Raw genomic sequence first — 22923 nt, 5'->3', positions numbered from 1 at the left:
TATCTGCACTGCTTTGACTTCATGCACATAACAAATATGAACAAATCTGCACTTTGTTATGACAGTCATAACTCCTGCTGCTCCATCATTCCAGTAAACCATGTTTCCAGTTTTATATTTTCTTTTAAACTGTATTTTAAGTTAAAATGTATAAAGTTTTTGTTCAATTTTAGATTTTATATCTTCTCTTGTAAATCTAATTCTTAGTTTATTAGTTTTGATAATAATGTAAATGTTATTTTTGTGTAATTTGACTTTAATGTAGATTTATTTAATGTTAATTTTATACTCTGGTCACAGACAGCAGTTACATTGTAACATGTATGACTGTGTGTGTAATAAAGAAAATTTTTATATTGAAATTGCCATTGCTATTTTTATTATTATTATTATTAGTAGTAGTAGTAATAGTAGAAGTATTAACATTGATAACTTATAATAAATAATAATTATGTTGCAAAATAATAATAAATAATGAGCAATAATAAATAATCATTTGACTTGCAGGCGGCATGGTGGCTTAGTTGTTAGTGTGGCCTCACACCTCCAGAGCCAGGGTTGGATTCCTGTGTACCTGGAGTTTGCATGTTCTCCCTGTGCATGTGCTTGATTGGTTTCCCCCGAGTTACCACCCACATTCCAAAGACATGCAGATTAGGCTAATTGACATACCCATGTTGCTGTAGTGTGTGTGAATGAGTGTGTAAGTGTATGTGCCCTGCGATGGATTGACCCTGTATACAGTACAGGATGAAGTGGTATAGATGGTGAGTGAGTGAGTGAGTGAGTGAATTTGACTTTGCTATTGTTATTATTATTATTATTATTATTAGTAGTAGTAGTAGTAGTAGCATTAGTAGTAGAACACATTTATAAATAATAATAACTTATAATAAATAATAAGGATGTTGCTTAATAATAATAATAATAATAATAATTATAATTATAATTATAATATTAATATATTATAATAAATGATCATAAATTGTAATAATACATTGATTTTGCTATTATTATTATTATTAGTAGTAGTAGTCGTAGTAGAAGAAGACGTTGAAAAAGTATTATATTGTTACATAATAATTATTTTGCTATTGTTGTTATTATTATTAGTAGTAGTAAAAGTTGATAAATGATAATAAATGATCATAAATAACATTTAACAATGACATTTCTAAATTATAATAAATTATAATAAATAATCTAAATAGTAATAATTAATTAACTGACGTTGCTACTATTACTATTATTATTACTATTAGTAGTAGTAGTAATAATAATAATAATGCTTTGTTATGACTGAGGCTGAGTATCGGCTTTAATGCTGTAATGCGGATAGAGAAGGTCACAGGGTGTTTATGGGCGCTGGTGAGCGTGAAGGGGAAGTGTTTCTCTTACTCGCGCGCGCGCTGAGGTTAACGGGGATCTCCTTTCCCACGTCACTCGGCGTTTCTCTGACCGCGGTGTCGCGCGCTCCCTCCCGCTGCGCTTGTGGCCGTGTTCTACAGCAATGGGCGGGGGCTGTTCTCGGCGGTTCGGTGGGCGGATCTGTTCTCGGCCGTTCAGTGGGCGGAGCTAACCGACGGGTTCCGAGCAGCACCACGATAACGCGGCGGAAAACCAGCAGGTAAGGGACAGGGTTTGATTATTAGTATTAGATTGTATTTAGTTTTTATGATTCTTCCATAATGACCAGCGGACTGCTCTTAACGTGCTGAACCGGTGACACTGACTCAAAGCAGCTGCAGAGTGCGGAGGGTAATAACCTTGCCACTCCCTGCAGTGCTCCGTGTGTGTGTGTGATGCCTGCCCCAGAGCCTCGGAATCATTAGAAAGAAATGCGCATACATTTCGGCATGGAGACGGGTTTCAGCACCGTCATGTCCGTGTATCGCTGTCCTCTTGTCCTCTAGAGAGTGTGTCAGTGTTGAGTGTGTATTTGGTGGCGAGAGAGAGAGAAAGAGAGAGTCAGTGTTCAGTCAGTGCTGCTGTGTGACGATGATGATGATGATGATAATGATGATGATGATGTCCAGCCGCGCGCACACAACCAGGTGTGTGGGAATAAAACTGCTATAACGCATCACCATGCCATAACCTACAGTGAGCAGATAATACCTTTTTGACATGCATGTTGTCTAATTTAAACTAGTGCTTTTACATGAGAAAAGTTATAGCTTTCTTCTTTTTTTATTTTGGTCTAAAATCGGTATGATGTCCTACAATCAATTTAGCAAACTTCACCACATTAACCATTGCTAGCTCTCTCTCTCTCTCTCTGTATATATATGTGTCTCATTGCTTTGTTATGAGTGAGAAGAGAGAACTGCTTCCACATTTTATGGTCTGGGATTATTTTTTATTACATATATTTTTTGAATCTGCCTTTTGGTAGGACCTAAATCAAAAAAGGCGGCACTGTGGTATTGTGGTTAGCACTGTGGCCTGGCACCTCCAGGGTCAAGGGTCCGGTCCCCACCTTGGGTCTGTGCACATGGACTTTGCATGTTCTTCCTGTGCTTGGTATGGGTCCTCTGTTTTTTTCCTCCCACAGTTTAAAGACATGCAGGTTAGATTAGGTAAACCTGAGTCTCCTGGGATAGCCTCCAGGCTTCCACGACCCTGTCCAGGATGGGCCATAGATCAAAATAGTTTGATAGGTCTAAGCCTGATTATGTAATCCTGCCTGAGTAGGCTGATGCTAATATTTATCCTGAGACAAAGACCATTGATATTGGTCATATCTCACAATTCACTCTATAAAAATGTAATACAACTTCGTCAAGACTCTAATGTTTATTTTAAGAGCTTTGTAGGCAATCTGTCCATGTAATACTCTTGAGCATTCTGGTTAAATACACATTTGATTACTGATGAAAGTTGGGTTTGTTTGCTTGCAAGTTCAAATATAGTTTGGTGCATTGTTTAGTGATGTGAAACATGTGCACACAAAAAGGAACACAGTGTTTTCTAATAAGCTTTGTGAAAGGTATCCATCCCAAACTTATCCTGCAGCTGTTGCTTTGAACTATAGGGAATGTGTGTTGCTAAGAGGGAAAAGTCCCAAAGGACTGGGGATTGTTGTTCTCTTAACCCAGCAACTTGTTAAAAATATTTCTGATTATGGAACTCCAGAGACATAATATTAGACATTTTTACATTAATTTAAAATATTACTGTTATTGCATTTCTCATGCCTTTCTCTTTCTCATTCTCGGCATCTCTGTACAAAACTCATGTTTATGAAAATACATAATTCACCTTTGATTAATATTTTATATAGTGTGTATATGGGTTATTGGTTGGCACACTTAATCAGTGATTTCTTTATTTTTGTATTGTGACAAAGACATGTCACATTTTAGCAATGTTCATGCTATTACTTGTAGTAATCACCTGTTTATTTCACTGTGTACAGTACCAGGCAAAACTTTGGACACACATTGGACACACCTTCTAATTTTTTTATTTACTAATTCATTTTTACAATACATTTCAAAACAATTACCTAATTCCATATGTGTTATTTCATAAAGTTGTTATTTGCTGCTATTTTAGGACACAAAGGACAACTGTTCCATAACAGTTCTTGCAAGAAAAGTATTGTTAAACCCATCTAGCACCATGATGAAACTGGCTCTCATGTAAAGCCATGTAAACATCTCATAAAATCCTGACCCAAACCAACCCCTGCTGCAGAGGAGAAGTTTATTTAAAGTTACCAGTATTAAAAATCACCAATTAACAGCACCTCATATTATAGTCGTTATGAAGGCTTTACAGAGAAAAAGTAACAGACACATCACAATATAAACTGTTTAAAGGTGATTATTGCATATTGTGGTTGCCTGCAGCATTGTTTTACAATGTAGAAAAAAATAAATATCAAAAAAGACCCTGGATTTATGATGTATGTCCAAAATTTTGACCAGTAGCGTAACTTGGACATATAACTTTTTTTTAAATGTCGGTGGACAAATTAAATGTTCAGATAAAAGGTCTGGCAGAATATTGGCACTCCTGATTTTGCACTTAAACATCTCCCAGCTGATTTCCCACAAATCCCCAGAATGCTTTTCCCCGGTTAACCATTAGGCTGTTAAATGATGCAGTGTCTCCCTGTAGCTTCTGCCTCCATTTCTCTTTTAAGCCCACATTAACAAAATGGATGGAAAAAAGCATCTCATCCTAAATTTCTGGATATAGCTTCTGTCATATTTTGGAACTCTGTTTAGCACATTTTAGCTTCTCATATACGTGTATGAACATGGTATTATAATTCTTGCATGGTTTTCAGTAAAAGCATTTTGCCTTTAGATTCTTGGTGTCTGTGGCTCACTGCACTCACATAAGTTTGACCCAAGTTGTGAGTTTCAGAAAAAAAATCATCCTGTGGTCTGCACTGCCATAGCAGCACATTTAATTAACAGGATGCGTTTGATGTCTCTACACTTAAGTTTCACCCAATTATGGAATTCACCTGTTTTGATCTGCCCCATTAAGCCCAGTAACACTTATAATTGGTAACAAAATGGAAATTATTTACTACAGTTTATTTGACCAAGGGTTGTTCGTTTTACTGTTCACACAAAAATAACGTCATGCAGCCAACTCTGCATATCTGTGGAACACATTTAATATTTTTGTGTGTATCAGAAGACAACACTAGGCAGGTTCTAGCACTACGAGACAAAGTAAGATGTAAAAATTACCTTCTTTTCTTGAAAAATCCCACCATCTGCATTATGATTGGTTCATTAGGTTGCGAAGCACTGGAATAGGAGCCAATCCTAGAGGGTAAAAGCAGGACTTAAAGGCAGCTCAGTTATGCGCCTGTTCAGTGAGAAATAGCAGGAAACTGGGGAGACAGTGATCCCTGAGCAGTGGCCTGCATTTGGTGAGTGATGAAAATGTGCATGGGTAGCACCTTAACACTTAGTTCACCCACCCTTGTTTTTCTGAAAGCAGTAGTATAGGCGGTATTTCTGGCGCATGTGGTATACAGCACACTCAACGCAAATGCTTTTTTAGTAAACGTAAGACCTACTTTCTGCTTAAAAATGTTTGAATGCGAGTACTGAGTCGGCTTAGCGCCAAATTTATGGGTCTTGTGTGAATTTTAAAAAGGTGAGGGAAAGTTTGGTAGTTAAAAAAAATGTGTTAGTCAGCATCTTTTTCTAATTAATACACCTTTAATCTCTCTCTCTCTCTTTTTTACGTGTTTCAGGTTGATAAGTTTGTTGTGGTTGAAGAGGATGACTACACTACTGGATATTCTGAAGGATGATGATCTCCACCAGGACTCACTCTTTTAGCTCTCTGCCTTACTCTCTCCCAATGTGTGCTTTAATGCATCTCAGCTTTAAGTCATAAATGTCCTGTACTCACAATCTGAAAAAGATCTGACTCGCTCATGTTGGTTTGGTTGGACTGTCACATTTGCTGCCATGAAAAGGCCGAAGCAGCAGTCGCAGGCCTTTAGCTTCCTCAGTTTCTTTACCCGCAAACCGAAATCAGACCCGAAGAGTGAGAAACCCACAGCTGCCTTGAATCGAGATGAAGTGGTGATTACGCTGACACCCAACGAGCACGAGCATGCACAGAACGTAAGGGAGTGCCATAATTCAGTTTATTCAAGCTATATAAGTACTTTTAGATTTTCTTTTCTGTAGATTTTTTATAGTGTTTTTAAACCTGTAGTAAAATTATTACAGTAAACACTACAGTGTACTACAGTTTGTAGTCAATTAATATAGTAAATACTATAAAAAAACTACAGTATACTATAGTAATCTGTAGTAAAACCTATATTTTATCTATCTAAAAAAAATAAATTTTCTTTGGGATCAATAACATATCCATCCATCTGTCCGTTCGTCCGTCCGTCCATCCATTTATCTATCTATTGAGTATTTTATCCCATGGTCTTGTGAATGTGTTTATGCAGGGATAGTAGTATTGCAGTGAAGAACAAATAATAATTGTATTTGAGTGATTAAAGAAATATATCAGTTTGTAAAAGTTTTCTGCCTCTCAGGAACAAGCTGCTAAAAATATGCTCACACTGCTGTTGTACTGTATGTAACAGCAACCAAAAATGGTAATAGTAAACAGTTCACACGCAAGATGTGACTCAGGATTCGGTCATGCTGCACCGGTGAGAGTTTGAGAGATGCTGCTGAGCACAGGAGTGAAAACCTAGCTAGATTAACCAACTTTATTTAATCTTATAAAGCAATAATAATGGAAACACTTGGACAGTATGGGCATTTCCGAAAAAAGAAAGCACACAAATAAATGTTTCAAGATTTGCCCAGACTGACAGATTTGAACTTCATTCTTCTTAAATTCTTCATATTCAGCGATGAAGCTTTCCATTGTCTTATTTGTAATATACATGCTTAATTACTTAAATAAACGTAAAATCCTGTAGTCACATTTTTAGCTGAGCTTTATCCCCTTAGGTCGAAAAGAAGAAGGCGGTGTAATTTAGAATGTTAGGATTATTAGATATTTCTTTGTTGTCACATGATACCAGTTATTCTTGACATAACTGATATTAAGCACCGGTCTGGAGCCTGAGATAGTCATGGAAAAACATTGATACATGGCTTTTTCTGGTAATATTGACACTCTCATCTGTCCTTCCTCCCCACTCACTAATATTTAATTAGTGTTATTGTAAGGGTCGCCTTGCTGTTGCCAGGAAACAGTGGTTTCGCCGCACAGTTTACCCCTTCCACATGAATACACATGCACACACTCGCACACCTCCACACATACACCATGTACACAAAGTCTCCGGAGGTTGCCTGTAGGGTTATTAGGTGCTATAAAGGATTGAGCGTTCAATCTTAAATTGCACCCAAGAGATGAAGGTGAGTTAGGTCTTTCTAGCTGGAGCGGACTTTGAATGTGTAGAACAAACTTACTACTGTAAATGCTCTTGTGTCCCCCAATCTGTTTTTTAGTTTCTTTGGGGAGCAGGTGATGTAATTCCCTACAGTATGCTTCTGCTGCAGTGCAAAAATACCATGGGGGAATTCTTAAGACATTCGGATAAGCAAGAGCACAAGCAGGAAGAATTTTTAGGTGATCCAGCAGAATTTGATGTTTGATTCATTGCAGCTGATTGATTAGACTAATAAACAAAAATTCAGATGCCAACATCCAATTCCATGTGACTCTTCGAGACATTGTTGCATGGATGAACAGATGATATAATATGACAGATTTCATGATTAATGATTCAAGAATAGCAGCCTGTAAACTGTGCTTTGTTAAAATGTCAAGGGCAGACACTACAGCTTTAATGTACAGATCCGATATCTGGGGTAAACATAAAGCTAAATAAAATGATCAGTGATGCCCCTAATACTGATTTCTGACCAAGAGTATTCACTACTTAAACAGAAAGTGCAACATGCTTATTGAATCTTACAGTATGTATGGAAATGATATCACTACATCATCTACATAATGTGGTTACTCAAGCTATGTATAGAATATTTGTTTGGGAGTGACAGATACGGGTCAGTTTATTTGCATTCGCTGTTACTACCTGCCCCACTGGCAGGTGAATATGCTTTTGAGGAAACATTTTCCCTCTAAAAAAAAAAAAACATACATAAAGACAACAATGTTAGTCATGTCAAAGGACAGCCGTCATATACAGAACTATAATTTGGTGCAATTAAGGAATCAGATTTTTTATTTTTTTTTTCCTAAACAGAATATTTAATTAGCTTGTTTTTTTCCCCTGTAGGAGCCACCTCACAGTGAAAGAGATGGAGGTGGTGAGGCCACTGAAACAGGCTCCGTTAAGGCTGAAGTTACTGAGGTCGAGCAGTCTGCGGAGCGTGCGAGTAGCGGCTCCACTGGAGTCGTGTCGCTTTCCTCCTCTAGCCAAGAGCAGCTCCTCGAGCACTTGGTGGAGTGTCCGCTGTGCCTGCTGAGCCAGCCACGTGCCCACTTCCCCCGTCTGTCCTCATGCCCACACCGTGCGTGCACTGACTGTTTGCGTCATTACCTGCGCATCGAGATCTCAGAGAGCCGTGTGGGTATCGCCTGCCCACAGTGTCCTGAAGCGCTAGCGCCACTGGATGTACGTGCAATCCTAGATGACAGTGCATTGCTTGAACGTTTTGAGGAGTACCAACTCCGCCGTTTCCTGGCTGCCGACCCGGACACGCGCTGGTGCCCAGCTCCGGACTGCAGGTTGACGTCTATTACTATAACAAAGCATTTTCCAATGTTTTAAAAGCCAGATCAGGTGGGAAATTGACTAGTTCCCTGGTCACTATTGAATTTCAAATGTGCACACTGATGATAGTATTGATCAGTGTTGAAAAAAAAAAAAATCATACACAAGAAATTTCCGGGAATCTTTTGACATATTTTGGTTTTGTGCAGTGATAAAAGGATTTTTATGATGTGATTTGGCTATTTGACATCTTGCCTGTAGTAGTGGACACAGGGCCTTCGTAATCGAGTTTTTCCTCACTGTTGCATTATGCATAGCTCTAAAGGCCAGGGTTGGATTTCCTCTCAGCAACTAAAGAGGCCTAATAAAGGGAAGCTGGGACACACTGTAGGGTTGATTTTTATATGTTGGAAATCTCCCGCCCTGATTATACTGTATATACTGTGCAACTCTCACATTACACTTTCTTAGTCTTATTTATTGTGTTTCTATACTAAAAACCCTAAAAAAAAAATAAAGGACTCATGGTAGCCAACTTCCAATCAGGTTAATTTCAAACAAAAATACAGCTATGACAGCCTCTACACACCCTTCACAAACTGAGCTCCCAGTGGCCCTTTCTTGGCAAGTTACATACAACAAAAGAGAGACCAGAGATTACTGTAGATATGTGTGTTAACACTCTTGACAGTGGCTCAATCCATGTAAATTGGCTCCAAAAGACTAGCTGATGCTTATTTTAATTGAGTAACCCAGTCATTTTTTAGAAACAAAGAAATCCTATAGCGCTCATTTGGTTGACCGCGCTCAATTCTTTGCTGTTTCTCGAACCCTGGATATAAATCTATTTAAGTAGTTTTTAGTTAAATTAATGCAATCTATAGCAGCTATATTGTTTCTAATGTTTTGGATAAATATTAGGCGGCATGGTAGTGTAGTGGTTAGTACTGTTGCCTTGTTGAGGTCGTCCGGGTTCGATTCCCACCTCTGTGTGCATAGAGTTTGCATGTCCCCCTCGTGCTTTGTGGGTTTCCTCCCACAGTGCAAAGACATAGAGATTGGAAAATTCCTTGTAGTGTGTGAATGAGTGTGTGTGCCCTGCGATGGATTGGCACCCTGTTCAGGGTGTACCCCACCTTATTCCCTACGTCTCCTGGACTAGCCTCCAGACCCCTGTGACCCTGTAAACAGGATAAAGCGGTATAGATGATGAGTGAGGTCTTGAAGGTCAACCTCGCCTGAGTATTTTGACCAATTTTGAAAACAGGCTAAAAAATCCTAGGTCTTGTGATTAAGTTCAGAGTTTAATGAGTAGCTAATGTCAGCACGTCCAGTATAGTTCTCAGTCAGATTGCTGAGGGTGATGTTGTTGGATTTTCGGCTGCTCCCGGCAAGAGGTCGCCACAGCGGAATACCCAGTCCGCACTACAACTTGGCACAGGTTTTACGCCGGATGGCCTTCCTGACGCAACCCTCCCATTTTATCTGGGCTTGAGACCGGCACTGCATCCAGTGGCTGGGGATTGGGCCCTGGCTGGGAATCGAACCCGGGCCTTCCGCATGGCAGGCGAAACACCTACAGTTCCATGGGGCACATGGAAATAAAGAGCTAGGTCGTCTTTCTACATTTCTACAAAAAACTGCTTAGTTTTACTGAACATCATGTAAAACCAGTCCCTGCTTTTTTATTTGGCCTAAAAGATCAATTTATTCTATTCAGATTTAGTTGTACATTCAGGTTGTGCAGATTATTTAGCATCTGTTAGGCTACATATTCTAAAATAATGTTAAACAGATGTGCTGATGTGTGACATGTTACTGTTTGATAGTTACGCAGTGATAGCTTATGGCTGTGCCGAGTGCCCAAAGTTGAGCTGTGGCCGCGAGGGCTGTGACACAGAGTTCTGCTACCACTGTCGTCAGCTTTGGCATCCAGACCAGACGTGCGATCAAGCCAGACGACAGCGTGCCCGCCACACATTGGGCAGCAGCGATGCCTCAGCACTCTACGTTTTCAGTGAGGAGCCTGGTGGAGGTACAGCACAAAATGTTGAGGTTAAACATAAAAGGTCTGTTTAAAGACCTTGCCAGATATCTTGTTCTTTTCAATATTTACAAATTAATGTTCTCAGGATGGAACATCCCTTATAACATTTTAAACTATACCCAGTAACACTTATTATCAAAGTATACACTTTTTATATGAAGGTGACACACAGAACCTTCAGATGCTAAGAGAAGAGGATGGAAGTAATGTAACAGGGACATCTGGACTTCACCAGAGTCCTCTTCACTTGGGTAATTTTTTTCCTGTGGCATGTGTTTAGAAGCAGAGGAGATAAAAGCTTGTCCACGCTGTGGTGCCTATATCATGAAGACCAACGATGGCAGCTGCAACCGAATGAACTGCACAGTTTGTGCTTGTCAGTTCTGCTGGCTGTGTATGCAGGAGATCACAGATGTCCACTACCTCAGGTGTGTAACCCAATCACACACACTGACAGATATGCAGTGTTGTCAGAGACACAGTACATGCCAGTCATTACAAGAAAAAAAGCGTTACAGCTAAAAAATTGCGATGATTTGATCAGTGGTCATTCAGGTCATACGTTCAGATTGTCAGCTGACTTCATTTTATTGCTGAGCCTAGACTTGACCAACTGAAGCAACCCTGGATCATAAGACTATGCCTTCAGAGGCCTGGACAGTGGGCACTATGCATGATTGTAGGGGTCAATCTGAACTCATCAGACTACATGACCTTTTTCTATTACTGCAAATCCAATCTTTATGCTAAAGCCCTTTTTAATTAGCCTCACTGGCAAGTGATTTTCTTATGACCACACAGCTGTTTATTCCCGATCCTGTTTTGTCTGTGCAGATGCTTTACATAGCATTGTTGAACATACAGTACATAGCATTGTTGAACATACAGTACATAGCATTGTTAAATTCTAGATTCATGATGGTCAGATGACATAAAATGAAACTGTTATAAATTTTGTTTTAAAAGCAAATTATAAAATATTAATTTTTTTATTGTTTTCACTGACTTTCCTTTTATAGAATTTCTCTACGCACTTTGCATAGTACTGCATTAAATATTATCTTTGTCTAACATCTATATTAATTCAATTCAGTTTGATTTCCATAGCACTTTCAACAATTGTCATTGTCTCAAAGCAGCTTCACAGAAATATTAACATTTATGCAACTGAACAGACCCTGTTTAACTTTATTAAGAAGGACCGCAGACTTTAAGGACAGGTGACTTTTTACAATGCACCTTCAACATGAGATACATATGTTAGTCTCTAGTTCTACCTGAGTGTGTTATACTTAATCAACACATCTCCCTTCGTATTTCCTTGTCTATGAAATCAAACTCCTGTAATTTACCCGAATGAGTAAAAAGCAAATAAGCTTCGTTTTAAGAGTACGCTGCTTTAATGAAGGTGGCGCGGTGGTGTAGTGGTTAGCACTGTCTCGTCTCTGTGTGCATGGAGTTTGGTGCGTTTCCTCTGGGTACTCTGGTTTCCTCCCACAATCCAAATATATGCAGGTTAGGCTAATTGGTGTTCCCAGATTGCCCGTAGTGTGTGTGAATGAGTGTGTGAGTGAGTGTATGTGTGTGTGCCCTGCGATGGATTGGCACCATGTCCAGGGTATACCCTGCCTCGTGCCCTAAGCCTCCTGGGATAGGATGAATAAAGGATAAAGCAGTATAGAAGATGAGTATGTGAGTGAGTGCTTTAATGAAAGTTGAGATGACTATTTGGTTTTTAATTGACTGAAATCTATACATTATTCAAAGGTTAAATTCACCAAAGTCGTTCAATATATTTTTAGTAGTAATAAAGAATAGGGACTTTTTTAGAAATTCTTTAGGACTGTTTTTTTTTGTCATAAGACCAGACTCAAGTCTAGAAGTGGTTTAATGTATTAACAGATCCCTGATTGGTAAAACAGGCATGAAAAGATTTTGATCAAATGCATGTAAGTGGTAATAGGACATCAATAGTGTTTAGATATTGGCTGTATAATATATCTGACGTACCAGATTGGATGCAATAGCTCACTTGCATGGTCTAAATGTTTTTTTTCGACTGTAAAGCCTAGCCTAATGTTACAGCTAGCTACTGTAGGTAAATATGAGGGCCAGGGGTCAGGGGTAGCTCTGTGGTTAAGGCGTTGGACTACGTTTCGGAAGATCCCAGGTTCAAACCTCACAACCACCAAGTTCTCACTGTTGGGCCCTTGAGCAAGGCCCTCAACTCTCAACTGTTCAGATGTGTAATGAGATTTTTTTTTTAAATTAAGTCGCTCTGGATAAGAGCGTCTGCCAAATGCCTAAATGTAAATATGACTCAACTCATAATATAACTTGTTTGAATAATCAGCAAGTGATTATTGATGCTATTCATAATAGTATTTCACACTGATAATGTGTTTATCCATAGTGGCTGGTCATTTATAAAATACAATTAAATATCAGTGCTCTTGAGATCATTTGTTAACGATGAGAGAATATTATATTATAATGAAAAATACTAATTACTTAAATTCGTGACAGGTTCCAACTCTCCCTCTTCATACTGTTTATATTTTATGCCTCTATTATTGCTGATTCCTTTTTTCCTATCTTTCTTCTTTTTGCCAATGTGCACAAAAAAACCCACAGCAATATAAATAAATTGCAAGCTGTTGTTTTTTTTTTTAAACATGATTGCATTGAAATATTATTTTTGATAATATGATAACTCATTCACTTATTTTTGCCTGGGACACTATTTCATTATTGAAATGTCTTTCTTTTAGGACAAAAACAGTTGCCCAAGAGTCTCTGTATGTCCAAAATATATCTCTATGCTGTAGACCCATATTTCATATGAAGCTTATTATATAAATACATAAGAGACTTCAGAAATTCTGAGGTTGACTTACAGCACAGTAGATTAAAAGCTAGCAGGCATCTTGTCATGAAGATATTTCACTTAGCTGAAGCCAGTTGTAATGTCTCATAAGAAATCCTATACAATTGACATTGACATGGTTGATACTGTTGATGGATGTTAAATATACTCTGTGTAGACTTGTTAGACATCCAGTGGATGACATGGGAGTGTGCTTGCACGTGTGGTTGAGTGTGTGACGGTGTGCTGTAATCGTGAATGTCTGTCTCTATTCTTCCCAGTCTGAGATTGTCCCTTTTTAACATTGAGGACAAAGCAATGCTCTTCTTACAGACCATTTCCTTTTCAGCTGTTAGGACATTTTGACAATATGTTTCTCCTTAACCCTGTCAAACCGTTCATTTGAGCATTGCGTTCAAATGTCACACTAGCTCTTTTGTTTTAGTGTCCTACATGGATCTCAGCTCTTAAGCTGTCTAAATTGCACATACTGTACAACGAGAAGTACGAGATCAAATTGAATAAAGCCATGACACTTTAATTAATTGAGAAGAAATTAATCATAGCTGTCAGCCAATTCAGTAAAGCTTCTACATGACAGAACTTCGGCTTAACTCGAACAATGCAACAAATGTTTGCTTGTAAATAGAGATCATCCATTCTTTGGATCCAAACATTTTGCTTCATAGCACAATTACATTTGCTGTCATTAATAGAACCAGGCTACAAACATTTTTCCTGTTCCTTAATTAAAGCGAAGGTGATTTAGGTTAAGATTGCACATTAAATTAACTTTAAATAGTATTATAAAAAAAAAATAAGAACAATACTCCATACTAAGATGGTGTGATCTTTAAAACTTTATACCACGTTAATCTGTCAACAATTAAAATATGTAATTTTCACTGCTTCGGCAAAAAAAAGGTCACCAATTCGGTAGGGTCAAATTATTTGGCTGCATCGGGAAAAGAAAACAACTTGGATATTTGAAATTATTCCTAAAACCTGTAAGAATAGTCCTGAACCATCTGAATCATCTTTGTCAAAGAATTGTCAGGAAATAAAATAATGAATGAAGATCACTTAAACACTTGGTGAAGTAGCATGGTAAAAAAAAAATCAGTAGTAAAAACCAGTGCTACAGTATGTTTAACAGTGACATTAAGAGCATTTCCATACACACACAATCACAAGATCAAGACTATACAGCTGTGTTTGAAGCAAAGGAAAAAGCTCATGTGGTCTGATGAGTTCAGACTGACGCTATTCCAGAGCGACGGATGCGTCAGAGTAAGAAGGGAAACGCATGAGGCGATGCAGCCATTATACAAAGTCCTCACTGTATAAGACCCTGGAGGCAGTGTTATGATCTGGGTTTGCTTCAGTTGATCAGGCAATCAATGGACGACCTCAATGTGCTGAATGACCAGGGAATGACAATCATGGCCTTTTTCTTCTCTGATGGCATGGCTGTATTATAATACTTATGTATGTGTGCGTAAAAGTAACTGGAAAAGAAATGAAATTTGCAAATTGTCAGTGTATGTATGTTGGCGTAAAGTGAATATTGTCATTATTATCATCTTAAATTGTGAAAAAATGGTCCTGGGAGCAGAGAGAATAATTTTTACTCATGAACTGGTCACCACACTATAATCAAAGTGTGTGATCACAGTGCTGTAATACAAACTGAAGGTAATTAAATGATTTTATATTTATTTTCCAGGCAGTGTATAAATGAATGTAATGTAAATTGTTAGAGCTATGTTTAAGGTTGTGGAACATTTGAGAGACAAGTTAGTTCCTGTACTTACTTGCAGTATAGTTCTGTTAGACAATAGTTCCCTCGCTTGCCTGCCTCTTTCTCTCTAACAAAAAAATGTAAGTTTTCTATTTACCATGTAACCCCTCCGGCAAGAAGAGTTTTTCGTTGAAGCATTGTGACTGTTTTAAACCACTGACACACAATAATATTTGTGGAGAAAATCCAATCCAGAAGTTAGCCTGTATCTGATTGAAGTTTTTTTTTTGTTTCCTGCTTTGCCTCGTATTTTCCACAGTCCCTCAGGCTGCACTTTCTGGGGAAAGAAGCCGTGGTCCCAGACAAGAAAGGTCCTGTGGCAGGTGGGAATGCTGCTTGGGGCTCCAGTAGTGATCTCACTGATTGCAGGCATCGCCATACCTGTCATTATCGTAGGCATCCCGATATACATGGGCCGCAGGGTATGTGTTTATTATATTTAATTAGAGCTACCGTAGACAGAAGTGTCAGTTGCTTATGTCAGGTTTTCATTCACACCTGGTATTTTCATGTGTCATTTGAGTGTGTCATCTCTAGAAGAAAGCTGTAAACGTAACCCAGTGTCACTTTAAAACCCGACACAAAACTCAAAGTGTCATTTTTGTTCCAGATCAGACTTTCAGCTTATAGATTTTCACATCTTTTGTTTCGCCTTATTCAATTTACTGAGACTGCGAACAAGGCCTACATCTAAGATAAAAAAAAACATGCTCCTCTCACGGTCCTTCTTTGCATTTTTCAGGTCCATGGTCGCTGTAAGAAAAACAATATCTCAGGAAGTAAACACTACTTGACAGTAGCCAGCGGGGTCATGACATCAGTGTTCGTCTCTCCAGTCTTAGCAGCCGTCACCGTGGGTGAGATAATTTTTTACATACTGAATGATTTCAGTACATCGGTCATAGTATTATTATAGCTCATAAGATCGTTCTTTGTTGTTGTCGTGTGAGGCAGAGAATCCACCTCATCGCAAGTAGGCTGTTACTCATGTAGGTGGCTTATGCAGAAGGAAAGTGCTGACTAAGAGTTTGATGTCCTACCTCACTCCCACAACATTGCTCTGCCTCCTGATGCAGATCTCCGTCTGAGTAAAATATGCTGTGCATATACAGTATACTGTGAAATCCCCATGCATGCTCGCGCACATAATCATATCCTTCCTCATATGGTCATACTGCGAGCGCCATGGCAACAAATCAGAGAATCGCTATGGGTCTTTTCATGCACAATGATGCCTTCGAGTCTTGTTTTCTCACACATATGTTCGCTCCTCTAGCCCCTTGATGAGTCATATGTTTCTCAGTATTATGGCCACAGCGAGGGACTTAGTGGCAAAATTACAGCAGCTTGTTGCCACTGAAGCGTCAGATCGATCTCCATGGCGTGGTGTGAATCCACATTCATATTGTGTAACATCCCGCCTCCTCTCTCTCTCTCTCTCTCTCTCTCTGACTGTGAATAGCGTTATCTGCCTTCAGCTCTGATCCAGTTTTAAGAGATTTACAGAGGGGCCCTGTCCCCTGAGCACAAGACTCTACAGAGTGGTGTAAACAATGCTACTCTGTTCTGCTCTGCACCATGGTGAATGATGACCTTTTGTCCCCTGGCTAATGTGAGCCACGACCCCAGTCTCTGTTGCTTGGATTTTTCAGCAGTATGTTGAATTACTGCTCTGTGTGTTTTTTCTTTCCTGAAGGCTAAGAAGTGTGATTTCAATATATGATATACTCTAGGCCACATGTTAACGTTTGACTTTTTAGGCTTATCAGTCATATCTGGAGACTCTTCTTGCAATATATGTAATACTTTGTATCAGAGCTGTATACTGTATTGGTGATAGGGAAAATAATAAAACATAATTACACGGGTGAGTCAAAAATTTGCCGCACTCTGTTACTCAATTAATTACAGCTTCTGTTGGTCGCACTGTCTTATCAGCGCTTTCCGTTAAAGGCTACTTTCTCCCTAGTCACTGCTGTGTAGGTGTGAACATGTTACACAGTTCATACGCAGGATTAAACTTGGAGGACTGCTACCCAAGGGCATTGTGATCCCACATGTCCACTTCTGCCCACATTGTGGACACTCTGCAAAAACTACATTTTCAGGTGTTAAAACATCCTCTCTATAGTCCTGACCGTGCTCCATCAGACTTTCACCTATTTGGTCCCCTGAAAGCAGCTCTGCGAGGACGAAGATTCACTTCTGATGAAGAAGCTAAGACAGTGGTGCATGCGTGGCTCGACACTCAGCCTAAAACACTTCTTTTAAAAAAAAATATGAAAGCTTTTTGACAGATAAAAAGTGTGCTGAAAATAAAAGAGATGATCCAAGTAATAAAAAGCAAAGAGATGATCATATCAATATGATGATACAGTATATACATACAATATACAGTCCTTTGCTGTTGCTTAAGCAGTTGGGTGGCAACAAAGGAATGCAAGCTCTCAAAAGTGGGAAGCCATTTAAACTTTTCTGCTCTACATTTCCAGCGGTTGGAGTGCCTCTGATGCTGACGTACGTTTATGGCGTCGTCCCCATGTCCCTCTGTCGTAATGGCTGGTGCAAGCCTCAAAATGAAGCCGGTGAAACAAGGAAGATCCAGTTGGAGGACCTGGCCACTTGTAAGTCCACTATGAGATGCTAGTGCACACCCCAGGTACCTTTCTTTTGAACCAGATATATTCAGAACATTATATGTGTAATATTTTAAATCTAAACTAGCTAAATCATTATAGTAACGAAATTGGAACACATTCCTCTTTTAGTGAACTGTATATTCATCTTGCCTGTGGTGTTAGCTCCAATTTCAAAATCCATAATATATTGTTTTGTTAGCAATTCAACCTTCTGATCTGATGTGGTTTCAACTTCCCTTGAAGATCTTATGTTTTCTCATGTAGTCAGTGATCACTGGACCGGGCAGCCCAAGCCAACGCTGAACGCTAGCGGTCTCCAGGAAGTGAGTGTGGAAGAAGCAGCAGTAGTGTTACCCAGTACCAGTGCTGTCCTCTCACAGCCTGAGGGATCCCCTGATCCACCTGATGTTGTACAGGTGATAAACATCAACCAAGACAACAAATCAGATGATGTGGATGCTATTGAGGAATGCGTCTTTAGCAGCGCACAGACTTTTGCTTTGAGGTACGTTCAAATATACCCAAACTAGAGACTTAAGTGAAATTTTAAAATTTACTTTAGATTTTTTTTTACTGTATTTATTTATTTATTTATACAGTGACTATATATATATATATATATATATATATATATATATATATATATACACATACACTCACCTAAAGGATTATTAGGAACACCTGTTCAATTTCTCATTAATGCAATTATCTAATCAACCAATCACATGGCACTTGCTTCAATGCATTTAGGGGTGTGGTCCTGGTCAAGACAATCTCCTGAACTCCAAACTGAATGTCAGAATGGGAAAGAAAGGTGATTCAAGCTATTTTGAGCGTGGCATGGTTGTTGGTGCCAGTCGGGCCGGTCTGAGTATTTCACAATCTGCTCAGTTACTGGGATTTTTACGCACAACTGTTTCTAGGGTTTACAAAGAATGGTGTGAAAAGGGAAAAACATCCAGTATGTGGCAGTCCTGTGGGCGAAAATGCCTTGTTGATGCTAGAGGTCAGAGGAGAATGGGCCGACTGATTCAAGCTGATAGAAGAGCAACTTTGACTGAAATAACCACTCGTTACAACCGAGGTATCCAGCAAAGCATTTGTGAAGCCACAACACGCACAACCTTGAGGCGGATGGTCTACAACAGCAGAAGACCCCACTGGGTACCACTCATCTCCACTACAAATAGGAAAAAGAGGCTACAATTTGCACGAGCTCACCAAAATTGGACATTTGAAGACTGAAAAAATGTTGCCGGATCTGATGAGTCTCGATTACTGCTGAGACATTTAAATGGTAGAGTCAGAATTTGGCGTAAACAGAATGAGAACATGGATCCATCATGCCTTGTTACCACTGTGCAGGCTGGTGGTGGTGGTGGTGTAATGGTGTGGGGAATTTTTTCTTGGCACACTTTAGGGCCCTTAGTGCCAATTGGGCATTGTATAAATGCCACGGGCTACCTGAGCGTTGTTTCTGACCATGTCCATCTCTTTATGACATCCTTTGATGGCTACTTCCAGCAGGATAATGCACCATGTCACAAAGCTCGAATCATTTCAAATTGGTTTCTTGAACATGACAATGAGTTCACTGTACTAAAATGGCCCCCACATTCACCAGATCTCAACCCAATAGAGCATCTTTGGGATGTGGTGGAACGGAAGCTTTGTGCCCTGGATGTGCATCCCACAAATCTCCATCAACTGCAAGATGCTATCCTATCAATATGGGCCAACATTTCTAAAGAATTCTTTTAGCACCTTGTTGAATCAATACAACGTAGAATTAAGGCAGTTCTGAAGGCGAAAGGCGGTCTAACACCGTATTAGTATGGTGCTTCTAATAATCCTTTAGGTGAGTGTATATATATGTATAAGAGAACATCCTTAAAAAAAATATTATACAGATTATGAGCATTAAACAATGCAAAGCTGGTACTCTTGCCCTGTTTGACTGCAGGGAGGGGACCAACATTGAGGTGCGGGTAGAGATTGAGGCTCAGCCACGTGGTGGACGTCAGCCCAGTCTCAGCAGCGTCCTCTCTAGCCGGAGCCTGTCAGCCGAGTCCCTCCATCAATCACACGATCCTCTCAGTGTCTCCCAAAGGCCAGAAGACCTCCAGCCAGTTACGCAGACAGACAATGTCTGACCTTCTGCCGCATTCACCACCCACTGTACCTCCGACCAGCTGCTTCTAGCCTCTGTCTGTTCACACAGAGACAGAGAAATGGAGAGCAATGGAGCGAGAGAGGATGAGAAAGGGAGAGAGAGAGAGCAAGATAGAAAGGAATCAGTATCATGAGACAGGGCATGGGGATAAAATGTCCAGGGCCGCTGCCAATATACCACTATGATGACTAATGATGATAATATGAACTAAAATGACCGAAAGCATGTTCGCAAGCCAGTCTTGTGGTCGTTAGCCTTTTTTTTTTTCACTGTGGTACTATGAAAAGAAAAAATTGGCTATCCAGATGGTATTTAATTTTATTTATTTGTTCAGCCCTTCTTATAGCTGCAGTATACTTTTTTATTAAGTGGCTGTATTATTTCATTTCTTAAAATATAACAATAAATTCCAGAACCACAGCATGCTTTTCTGTGAAGCAGTGAGTTTTCTAGTTTGACATACAGCTTTTACACAATATTATGGACACTATTGCTTCCTTGCCTGGAGAGTACACTACTACTGGCAACTGTGCGGCAGGGTATCTTGTCATTTCCATGTGACGTTTATTCATTTAAATTATACAAGTTTTAACAGAATACCAAGTACTGTTCTATTTAAGTTGCAGTGGAAAATAACGGGACTACTACTGCTACTACTAATCTCTTAAAAGTTCCCTGTATGTAGCAACTAATTAAACTTAAGCTTTGTTAATGCAGTTGTAAGGAAGGTGTCTTGGCCAAAAAAAACTATTCTCCATAACTGTATTGCATCCAGTGTGTAAGACGACAAATTGTTCACTGAAATTCATTGGAACTTTTATACAATCTTTGAAAGGCCAGTGTGTCCTATTTCTTTAACGATCGAGCCAATCAACTGTGTTCAGCATAGATAATACAAATAGATGAGCACTTTTCCGGACTTAAGATAGTAATGAAAGAGGTATTATGTTTGTCCAGTTCTTGTATACAGAAGAAATCCAGGAAATTATAAGGAATATGCTCAATCACATGTACTGCATAAAGAGACATGAAGGTACAGGAACGCAGCTTGCAGAAACCACCTAGATTTGCTTGTCTTCGAGTCAGCAGTAAGCACCAAAGCGAAATCACACATCAGCATGTCACCTGAGGCCTCTTCGTTCCCAAGAAAAAAACTGATTGGTAAATAGGAAGCCAGTATATCTCACATGTTCGATGAAGATTACATTGTGTGGGTGAATATACCCACTGATCCAAAGTTAACTAAATGTATGTGCAATGTAGATTTGAAAAACTGAAATGGTTTATGAATAAACAGATCGAATTAAGAAAGTTATTTTGTGTTTTTGGTGAATATGTGTGTTGTGGAAGTATTTGCGCATGATTAATATGATATAAGAACATTGCATCTATAATAAACATCATTAACAGTATTTGGCCACTTACTGAACTTCGAAAGTCACTGTATTTCTTGGATTAAAGATGTAATGCAATAACAACACAGCACTTCTAGAGGGAGCTAAAGGACACGCTATAGACCGATGCTTGCTTACCCTTATCTGGTAACCTTATTTTAATTTGTTTAATTGTAATTTGTCACTGATTAGTACTGTTCAATTTGTCAGTTATGTTGGAATAGTTGTGAGAATTTTCATGTTGGCTATATGTACCTAAAACATTCATGGATTCAATTCCAGAATTTCTACTCAAGTAAAACGTACATTAAACTAAAATAAAAAATATATATAATGGAAGAAATTGGCAGGTTTATGTTAAACTCATTATATAGTATTAAGTACATTTACAACTAAAATTTATTTTACTATAGTTAACAGTTAACACTGTGGCCTCACACCTCCAGGGTTAAGAATTTGTGTTCTGCCTCTGGTCTGTGTGCATGGAGTTCATGTTCTCCCCGTTCTTGGTAAGTTTCCCCTTCAGTACTTCAGTTTCCTCATACAGTTCAAAGACATGCAGATTCGTCTTAGCCTATTTCCAAACTGCCGGAGTGTGTGCATGCCCTGTAATGCATTGGTACACGATCCCCAAGTTGTGCTCTAAGTTCCCTACGACAGGCTCCAGTTACAAAATAAATGTATTGAATGGTTGGTATTTTGGAAACTATGATATGTACTATAATTTACTACTTACCCTGTAGTATTATCATACTACTTCAGACATTATGATAGCAGACACCATAGGATTCTATAGAGTACTACAGTAGGTTCTGTGGCACTTCAGTGGGTAACATTGTAGTACTATGACAATTGTTGCTTGGTGAATTCCCTCGTACGTATTTTAGCATATTTAAGGTCATCAGGTCTCTAATATGGTATGTTTGTACATACTGTACCATACCGGATATGTTAGTACATATGTTAGTACATAGAGTTTTGACAGTATGGTATTTAATTAATATCACATCCATACAGTGGTAGTGTACTATATAAATATGATCATTAAGGTACATAAACATGTATTACATATTATTACTGTATCCTGGAATGTGTTTCATGGTACCATACAGTAATACATGTACCAGTGGACCATGTCCAAGAACATACCATGGTAGAACCATGTACCATAGTGTGGAGCATGTACTCCATTTTATATCAGCAAATTAGTAGCATAGTACTGTAAAAAAAAAAAAAAAAGTACTATATATCATGGCGGCACTGTGGCTTAGCGTTAGCACCGTTAATTGCACCTCTACGGTCTGGGTTTGATTCCCCCCTCAACGTATTTGTGGGTATGTGTGGATTTCTGGTTTCCTCCCACAGCCCAAAGACATATAGATTTGCTAAATTGTCCATAGTGTGTGAATGCGCGTGTGAATGTTGACTGTGTGTCAACATCACAGTTGTAAAAACGAGAATAAATACAATGGTCACCATTGGCCTCCACGGTTGGACCTACTTGGAGGTTCTTAGATGGATGGATGGACTATATATCATGGTTCAAGGATAGAGCTACTGTGGTATTTATACCATGGTAAAATTTCTTATAGGAAGTCAGATGAAAGTGCCAACCCATTACACACATCCAGTCATATACTATGTGCAATTTGGCAACAGCAATTGTGCCAGGTGAGAATCGAACCCACAACCTTGGTGCAAGACAATAATTCACTGAGTCACTGTGCTTCCGGAAAGGAAATGGTTTCTAAAAGATAGTTATTTTTAAAGAAGATAAGAGTGAGGCAAAGATATTCTACC

At 39.0% G+C, this 22923-nt stretch overlaps 1 protein-coding gene across 2 annotated transcripts; it reads left to right on the top strand.

Annotated features, from left to right (window-relative positions):
• The first annotated feature begins 1568 nt into the window (after window positions 1-1568).
• Window positions 1569-21036, top strand: si:ch211-278j3.3 (E3 ubiquitin-protein ligase RNF19B). 2 transcript variants are annotated; one of them, XM_053489555.1, is made up of 10 exons: window positions 1569-1627; window positions 5228-5606; window positions 7766-8217; window positions 10033-10238; window positions 10531-10678; window positions 15177-15339; window positions 15660-15774; window positions 17410-17541; window positions 17821-18061; window positions 19520-21036. In XM_053489555.1, exons 2-10 carry the CDS (start codon window positions 5448-5450, stop codon window positions 19707-19709), a joined length of 1806 nt encoding a protein of 601 aa, XP_053345530.1. In that variant the 5' UTR covers window positions 1569-1627; window positions 5228-5447; the 3' UTR covers window positions 19710-21036. The 2 variants fall into 2 exon arrangements, with proteins under 2 accessions (XP_053345530.1, XP_053345529.1); XM_053489554.1 differs by having other exon boundaries at window positions 17800-18061.
• Window positions 21037-22923: the final 1887 nt, after the last annotated feature.

The sequence above is a fragment of the Clarias gariepinus genome, chromosome 27 (genome assembly GCF_024256425.1).
Source record: "Clarias gariepinus isolate MV-2021 ecotype Netherlands chromosome 27, CGAR_prim_01v2, whole genome shotgun sequence".
Taxonomy (NCBI): Eukaryota; Metazoa; Chordata; class Actinopteri; order Siluriformes; family Clariidae; genus Clarias; species Clarias gariepinus.
This window is presented reverse-complemented; position numbering and strand designations above follow the sequence as displayed.